At 40.9% G+C, this 9,609-nt stretch overlaps 1 protein-coding gene across 1 annotated transcript in view; it reads right to left on the reverse strand.

Moving 5' to 3' along the window:
- Nucleotides 1–8,173, reverse strand: part of igfbp3 (insulin-like growth factor binding protein 3) — a 15,636-nt gene extending 7,463 nt beyond the window's left edge. Inside the window, exons 1-3 of the mRNA XM_081378686.1 lie at nucleotides 7,391–8,173; nucleotides 1,242–1,528; nucleotides 961–1,080 (exon numbers count right to left, since the gene is read on the reverse strand). Of these exons, the coding sequence (XP_081234812.1) occupies nucleotides 961–1,080; nucleotides 1,242–1,528; nucleotides 7,391–7,748 (765 nt within the window). The 5' untranslated portion in view covers nucleotides 7,749–8,173. The remainder of the gene's footprint in view (nucleotides 1–960; nucleotides 1,081–1,241; nucleotides 1,529–7,390) is intronic.
- Between the last annotated feature and the right edge of the window lie 1,436 nt (nucleotides 8,174–9,609).

The following is a 9,609-nucleotide window of genomic DNA, read 5'->3' on the forward strand; positions in this document are numbered from 1 at the left end:
GCTCGGTGGAAACGAGCCATTACTCTTGCAAATCATCTCCAAGACCCTTGTTTCTCACCTGGAGGGTTTGCTGAACATGTTTTTTGAGATATCCAACCTGAACCTGTTATCACTTTCTCTCCTTTTTAAGATTCCAGCCTAACAGCACAGCCATTTTTCCCATCCCAAATAACATGATCACATGATCATCACATGATCAATTGAACCCCCTGCCACTAAGCATATGTGCAGGTGTATGTGTGCAAATCAGTGCACTCCTACAGAGGTAGACTCCATAACCTACAGTTTCAAGGATGAAGCAGCTCCTTAGATTCTAAATCTCGTCCTCTTTTCGAAGCCTTTCCTTCTTTATCTATACCTTGAACAGTGGTCACAGTGTTGTCACTAGACCTCCATGGTCACTGTGGTATCCGTCAGAGAGGTTTTCCATTTAGAAAAACCAACAAATAATCTGTTTGCCCCAATTTTACCCAAACTCATTAGGGCCATTCAGACAAGGTCCTTTGACTCATGCTCTTAATAGAGGAGTTGCGGGTGACTCACAAATTTCCGAGAATCGCATTTGCCCACACCAACTACCTTCTCTTGTTCAGACGCACTGATGCACCCCGTCAATTAAAGAAACAACACACACTTTCAAGAACCAACATGCACATATAAATAGGCCCCCACCCAAGTTCTCAGACTTTTCCAATACTATTGTGACAGTTGCCATGACAGTTACTTATCGTGTTGTATGGATGGTGGTAGAATAATAGTTTGAGAATCTGGGCTGATTACACAATGGTTGCATGTCTGATCCCAGGTAAGGATGTCCTAAAAATAGAATCCCAACTTCCCCTTTGAGCAAGGTACTTAGCTACATATGGGATAGGCCCTGTAATTGGTGCAATGTAAGTGACTTTAAATAAAAAGCATCTGCAAAAGAGAAGTCAAAGCACTTGGGTAAAAGGTAATTACCTGTTTTTTCTTGTAGAAACCCTTTTGGTCACAGTTTGGAATGCGGAAGCCTCTTGCATTCAGCACATCTATGATCTTAAAAATCTTCATAACACTCTCCATCTCCCGACGACACGGACCCTTTACAAACACACACAAAGAACACAGAATTACAGGAAATATCCTACTTACAAACACGTCAGGAGTTTGGAGATACAAACAATAAATATATGAATAGTATGTACTCTACTCCAAGCTTTGTCTTAGAAATGCATGCTGGTGAAATTATAGCTAGTGCTTACATATTCAGTTTCTCTCTTCGACTCCAGACTGAAGTTGTGAATATCTGTATGGACCTCACTGGAAACTTGATCCACTTTATAGCCCTGGGTTTTCTTGATTTGACCTTTTTGGATAATCGCCAGTTTATTGGGGGGAAGCACAGGATCTTTGGGCTCTAACAGCGTCCTCAGACCTCCCTGCGTGTCCCTGGAAACAACTGTTGTGTGCTGGATCGTCTCAGCCCCCCCAATGCCTGTTGCCCTGGTACTGTTGGAGATATGTTCCTCTCCTTCCTCTTTAGGGTTATCTGAATCAAAACAGAAGTGTATTAAAATACATGTAAGACCTGACAATTATCAAAAGAAGCATTCATACAACTGCATCTTTTCACATGAAATGGAATAGCACAGGGGGGTCCAATCCCACTCCTGGAGGGCCAACATCCTGCAGAGTTTAGCTCCAACCTGCCCCAACACACTTACCTGGAAGTTTCTAATCCTGAAGATCTTGACTAGCTGATTCAGATGTGTTTTATGAGAATTGGACCTAAACTCTGCAGGATAGTGGCCCTCCAGAACAGGATTTGACACCTTTGCAATAGCATGATCCTAAACATCTATTAGAATATAGAGTCGTTCACAAAAGAAGTCAATTTGAAAGCCAGACCAGATGGCTAATTCGGAATTTCCTATAGATTCCTATAGGTTTTTAGCATAGCGATTTTCGATTTATTAGTAAGGTTCGATTTATGAGTAATGTGGCTAACACTACTTGAAGAGACTTCATACCTAAAACCAGAATTGTGAAGCTGTTGTGTTTATTTAAAATGTAACTTGCAACATATTAGGGGTGCAACGGTTCTCTGTAAAAATTCAAACCGCACCATTCTCCACCCACGGTTTGGTAAGCACTTTGACCGTTCATCTTTCAACAGACAACGCATTATGCATTTATAATATGGTTTGTTGAACATAACAATGTGTAAATCAGTCAGACAGAGTTAGCCTAATCTATGTTTCTGTCGATGTATATGCATTCTGGCTTCCCCTAAACATTGCTCAATGCGAATGCTGTATGCTCTAATATGACCAGTCATTTACGCCGTCATCACACGGGTGTTAATAGTGAGCATGCGCAGGTGAGAGCTGAACAGGTTGCTATCTGTGTTTAAACATTCAAGCGCAAGAAGACGCGAAAGAGAACATGCCCGCGCTGTGAGAAGATTTGTGTGTGCACTCATCTAAAACTTTTTTTAAAGAGAAGCTTAACAATTTTTATTTAAACTATTGATGTATAATTTATGTTGAAGAATAAAATGTGAAAGTTTCTTCAAGTCATGTTTACCACATACCTTATTTCACTCATAAATCGAAAAACCGCCATTCTAAAAATCCACTGGAAATTCCAGAGGAAACCCATGGCTAGAAAATGACAATTCTCTTCCAGGTTTTAGGACTAAAGACTGAACAGATCTATTCTAAGATTCTTCCCTTCAGAAAGCAAACATGAGATATAAGATGACGCCTCACCACTACAAGTATAAAAGCTCATATACACAGAGAACAGAGAGACACAGAGAAAAAAGCACCAGAAGAGAAAGAGATATAGAAAGGGGGGATGGGGAAGTGAAGGAGTGAGAGTATTTATAGTGCCCTAACTTACAATCGTTATAGGCGGAGGACAGACCACCTGACCCGAAACCCAGAAACCAAATACGGCTACAGGACGGAACGTTTGCCTGCCTTCACTAACATGGTCTGGTAGGATGGTCTAACCAACAAATATCACATGCTTTCCTCTCTGTGCCCAGCTGAAGCTTTACTGTGGGTGCTCACAAAATCCATTCAATGCAAACGTGGTTTCATTGTGGTTTAAATGTCCTTTTCTCTAATCCCACACCATTCCTCAATATGTGAACCCTATACTTAGCCTACTAAATAACATTAGAGATGTATTATTAGTGCATTTGTATCAACATCCCAATTTCACTTAATTATTATTTACTACAAGATCCATTACAAAAAAGGTTCACTCAAGCTCTGTCATCATATACTCATCATTTAAACAAGTGTGTATTTTTTCCATGGAAAATGTTCAGGCTGCTCTTTTCCATATAATCAAAGTGAATGGTGACCAGTTAATGTCAAACTCTAAAAATGTGATCACACTTGAGTGATGTTTCAGTATGTTTAGACAGCATAGAAGAACTTCTTTGCTTGTATACAGTCAAAAGCATAAGGCACTTGACACCATAAGAAGAAGCAAATAATGGACAATTTCCTCTGGTCCTTACATGTTTAGTATCAAGAAGGTGCAAAGTTGGAACGTGCAGAAACATGAACAGGATTTAAAAGCTTTTTCATAGAAAATAGCAAATTAAATGTGGTTCTGTTCCTCCCAGAAAACTTTTGTATGCCTTTTTATGCACTCAAAGTCGTATAGATTACTTTTATTGTGCCTTTTAAAGCATGACCTTGAATTCTCCCAGACAAAATATTTGCACTTATATGTCACTTTGATAAGAAAATGTCTGCCAATAAGCTAAATGTAGAGAGCTAGCCGCCGGACACTGATTTTGCAGGACAACTTCATCACTCTTTATTTGAGCCTTTACGCAGCCATTTATAGTGGACAAAATGTGAGCACTTGAGACACGATGTCCCAAATTGCACTCTAATCTCTGTTTTCACTAACTTCATGGTCATTTCTCAAATGCAAGCAAAAGCGGTTGCCCAGTAAAGGGTCCAGCGAGGAGTGCATTTGTCAGATGCCTGGCGAGAGTGCTGGGTGAAGATGAATTATGGCATTGTTTAAACATGCTGTCCTCTTGGGGTTTTACAGCTCTTGTCTGTTGAATAAATATTCAGTCTCTGGCCGTACAAAACAAAGCAGAGCTCTCGCAGGAACGAGAGACTAATAAACAGCTGGAGCAGAAGGGAAAGAGATATTTAGAAAGAAAGACAAAACGGGCCATTAAATATGGAAAGTGCGAGAGAAAAACTGGGAGAGAGGGTGGTGGGATAGGACTGGCATCGAGAGATAGATGAAGGTGTCTGACGAACAAGTCACACAGAAAGATCTGAACATTGTGAAGGACTGTAGAGATAGTTGACAGAGTTCAGCAGAGAGGAAGAGTTAAGTGAAAACAGATTTTCTGTGTGTGTGTGTGTGTGTATGCGAGTAAGTGCGCACTTGTGGCACACCAAACACTCATCTGTAGCCATGGAAGCTGCACTCCAAACCAGAATTAAGCTATGCCTTCGCTGACGATGACATAACAACAACAACAACAACAACAACAACAACAACAACATCAACAACAGCAACTTATGCAACATAACTCGAACAAGGTATAAGAATGACCACACGTAATGACAGCAAACAACATGTGCAACAAGTTGCAGCCTGCTTCCCTTGCATGATCCACCGTCCGTCTCACATAAACAAATCAAGGACAGATGAAGAGAATGGAGGGCCATCTAATTCAGGAACTTGGAAAACATCAATATTTAACCCCAATGTAAACTTTTAGAAGTTTTTATGACTTTTCCCAGCACCTAGTGGCCCGTTTTCACTCAACCTCAATCCCAAATGAGCAAACTATTTATCATTCTGGTTGAAATGGGCAGAGCGTGAATGAGAGGGTAAAAAAGACGTCGAGTTTTTTTCTTAAAAGTATATGCTGGGCACACGGCAGGTAAATTTCGCTGGCGAGACCAAAACTGCCTATTCTGAGAAATCCGCATGTGCACATGCACAAACAACGTCATAACTCATAACCTCATAATCTGTCTTGTCATTCCACTGTTCCCACCCAGAATCGCGCTGGGCCACATTGCTACCAGACCAATCAAGCCCTGCAAAAATATCATAATTCATGTGTGGCAGAGCCATGGGGTGGAGTCACGCACACCATGGCAATGGAGCCCTGCTCTCTGGTTGGCCAAAGTGTGTAATTACCATAAAGTGTGGTATGATGGGAAAGGAGCACTGAAAAGCAGCATGGGCTCAAATGAAAGGGCAGCGGAGGGAGAAAACATGAGGTAAGGCACTACTGTAAAACAGTTGGCGCCCCCAAAATGCTTTTTAAAAGTGACTCTGGGTCCTAACAATAGCCTTTGTGTGTGTGTGACAATGTCATGGTTGATTGCTTCAACACACCACTGCGGCTCTGACAAATAACTAGAGAGGGTAAAAACAAATTCATTCGGGTAGCTTGACGTCAGTTATGACCAAGAACGCCACTTATTTTGGTTGTGCGGATCCGCAGCCTTCCTTCTCTCAAGGAATTCACTTGAATGAACTGCACAATAAAAGCTTCGACACAGGTGGTGTTAGGTACTCATCTCGCTCACCAAGAAAAGAATTTGCTAGAAAACTCCCAGAACGCTTTGTCAGATATGCCAATCCTTTCCATTTCACTTGTATCTCGAAGCTCTCAATGGAGAGCTCAGGAGTCCCAGAGCCAGTAAACAGCTTGAGAGCATCATTCACAAAACGGTGATCTCCGCTCTTCTGCAGGGACTATAAATAAACGAATGTGGCATTCTTAACGATTGGGTTGGTGAAGCCAAATTTTAGTGCACACACAAAGATACACAGAGCTGTTTCTCTCTCCATCTCTGGCTTTCTCTCTCTCACACACACATACACACCGCACACATAAAACGGCATAGAGAAGCTGCTGTAGCGCTGAACCTCGAGAACAACGGCGGTAGTGTGGGGCCGCCTCACGGTGGCTGGACTTCACGACGACTGCCTGTTAACCTGCTCAGGATGACCTACCAGTAGTTAAAACTGTCATGTTTAAAATTACAATATCTCGTCAGGCAGAAAATAACCTGTTGGGATGCATTACCAACGTAATGTGTTGAAAACATTGCAGAAAATACATATCGGGATTGTCAACAAGGGTATAGCTTATCTTGTTTGTCTGGAGTAACCCACAACCATTAAACCTTACTGTATTTTGAGAGGTACATCAGATTTTTAGAACAGCTAATGTCTAAAGAGTAGAGGCATGATGAGTGCAGTGAAGCTGTGCTACATCTTATGGGCTGTCACAAGAGAAAGCTCCCCACCCCCTACAGTGAGTGAAAGGCCGGCCATGAGCGCAGCAGCATTCTCAATCGCTGAACGTATTAACCATGTTACGCACAGCAGAGTAAACCCACACTGATACATAACTGAGCACAGAAGCCATTGGCCCCAACAGTGTGTGGACAATGCTTGTTGGGATGTATAAGACACCACACAAGCACAGGCTGTGAAATATAGGGGATTTGGGTGTCTAACACCACTAATTCTGGTGGTTCTGGATGGTTCTCTTCTGTTGAACACAAAAGCAGATATTTTGAAGAATGTCGGTAATCAAACAGTTGATTGACTTTCATAGTAGGAAAAAATACTAAGTCAATGGCTACCGTCAACGATCTGGTCACTTCTTAAAAACATCTTCTTTTGTGTTCAACAGAATAAAGAAACTCGTACCGGTTTGGAACAACTTAAGGGTAATTCACATTTTTGGGTGAAGCAGCCCTTTAAAGTTTCACTTCAGGAAAAAAAAACTATCCTAAGATAGTTTGCTAGTCTTACCTGGTCTTCCATTCTGGCTAAGGCTGGATTTATCTAAATACCAGCATGACCAAGCTCGGAGACTAGCCCTTTTTTTAGGTTGGTTTAAGCTGGTTTGGTGCTGTTGAACTCCACCAAAGTATTCTTTATAAATACATATGTATTCAGATATGTGTTACTTACTTGCATGTGTACATATTTACAAACAACACTTCCGTAACCAAAAAGTTAGATTACAAGTGAGAATGCGCTTAAATAGACGTTTGCACAGAAATCGTCTTCGCCTGAAGAGGTAACCATAGCAACAGTAGTCTGCTCGAGCACTTATCGGACGCTACATACATCCTGTGACTCCTGTCACTATTTATCATTTTCTTAAACGTACATGAAATCATAAGTTTAGGCTATATAAAAAAAAGTTTTGTTCAAAAAGTCTTTATTTTGGCAAATTACACTGACAGAAATTAAAATCGTTAAATTAACAGAACACTGCGCAAGTGCGCATATAGCCTACACACTGTACACATAACGGACGGTGTGTCGCGCGGAGAGTGAGTGCTGCTGTACATTATTCACACACAAACAGTGCGCTTACCGTGTCCATGCGTTGGATTGCCGCTTTGCTTTTTGTCCAGTGCCTTCGCACACACGCCCCGTCCCTCCAGCAGAGCTTGCAGAGGTTTGCTCTCCCCGGGGCGGTGTTGACAGCTCAGCCCGGTACCGCAGCGCCCCGTGTACACTCCGCACGCCTGGCCCTCAGTCAGCGGGCAAGTCATGCAGCACCCGCAGCCTGGCTCCTTTACTGGCTCGGCGCAGTCCTGAGGCAACGGTTTGCACAGCACCATCGCACCGTCGTCGCACGGCTCGCATCGGACCACAGGGCTGACGCTTTCAGCCAGCCGGGCGAATGCTGCGAGCAGCGCGGTCAGGCAGAGCGCACACAGTCCCGTCATGGAGCCGAAGGGCTGAACGCGCGCACGGGGGTAGATGCGATACGTGGGGGGAGGGAAGGGAGGGGGGAAACGGTGCGTCAGATCACCTCACCTGGATACAATATTATACTAAAGCTTGAGCTCTCAGCATATGCTTTTGAAAAGTAGCGACGCTTTGGGTTATGCTGGTGTCACGTCGGTTTGACTAGACTGGGAAGTAAGCGGCTGGGTCTCTCCATCTGTAAGTGAGTTTAAGTGGAACTTCAGGTTTTATACAGGCAGGAACAGCGCAAGTCACTCCCACCGGTATGAATTATGTAGTCACCGGTCTCGGTCTTAAGGGACCGCGCGCATCCTTAATGAAATCCTTCCACACAAGAGACATGGGTAAAATAGGCTAGATCTTGCGCGCGCTTGTAGACCCGTCATTGTTGTAATTTACGGGCATTTGGAAAGTCGCGCGTCGCGGTTATAGAAAGAACCATTTTACGCCGCAAAAGTAGCCTAATGCAAATAAATTATCACGGACATCAAAAAGACAATTAACTTATTTAATCCTTTTTTTACCAGCTACAAATGAGAACATGCTATGTTAAACTATGTTAAGTATGAAAGAGTGCGTTTTATTTCTGGTCCCAGTTGTAACTGGTGAAACTAGTCTAAAATCGCTCATAATTCGTAATTCAATATATTATGATGGTAACACTTTACAATAAGGTTCATAAGTGAACATTAGTTAACTATCTTAGTTAACATGAACTAAGACAATAGGGGAGAGCGGGGCACAATGCTTTTTGACTTTCTCAGTTTGTGTAAATCTATAGGGTTCAGAGTATTTATGTTTTCCCAAATTAATTCCATTTCTTAATCTGATCTAGTCAAAAAATATACAGGACAAACCAAAATATTTTCTCAATAAAATACAACTATTAACTTTTTCATATAAAATAATGGCATTTTTTAATAATTAAAAATAAACTTTGAGTTTGACAACAAACACACCGGAAACCGCAGCTAGCCTATACAACATAGTTCAAAATATAATAATAATTAATAATTTCTGAACATTGACTATCAGTCTTTATTCACCTGTTTCTCATGTTTTCTCAATAGAATTCATAAAAGTATAGAATAGCATAGTTCTAATAGGGGCACATTGTAACGCAGTGTACAACATGCCCAACTGGGATTTAACCACCACGACTATATGTCTTCTGCTAGCGAAGCATTAAAGAACCATATCAACTGTTAAATAACATATCGGAGATTAAAATAATATCAGATTTGTCTAATTTAAAATAAACACCAAAAATAGAGATGAAAAATTTACTCAAACTTAAGAAATGTACTTTTGTTAAATGTTCAGTGATATCTTCCAAAATTTCTGAATTTTGGCGCAATTATTTATCTATGTAGTGTTTATATGGCAACTAGTAAATACTCTTAAGTTTCGTCATTCTAGCATGTGTGGAAGTATTTAAAACAAGGGTGTTACAACTAGTCCCATGTTATGTTGTGCCCCACTCTCCACTATGTCAATTAATCTTAGTTAATATTAATTTCAACATTTACTAATACATTATTAAAATCAATTTTGTATTTGTTAACATTAGTTAATGCACTGTGAACTAACATGAACAAACAATAAACAGCTGTATTTTTTATTAACTACCATTAATATACAGTAGCAAATGTATTGCCCATTGTTAGTTCACATAATGTTAACTATGAACCTTATTGTAAAGTGTTACCATTATGATAGTATTAAAAGTGTGAATTCACTTTAAAAAAGAAATGACATTAGATACATCCTCCAAAAACACTTTGAGTATTCTTTACAAAGAGAAATTTGTTAACAATAGAGCAATGGAAATATCTACTC

Source organism: Scardinius erythrophthalmus (genome assembly GCF_964197995.2).
Source record: "Scardinius erythrophthalmus genome assembly, chromosome: 11".
NCBI classification, from domain to species: Eukaryota; Metazoa; Chordata; class Actinopteri; order Cypriniformes; family Leuciscidae; genus Scardinius; species Scardinius erythrophthalmus.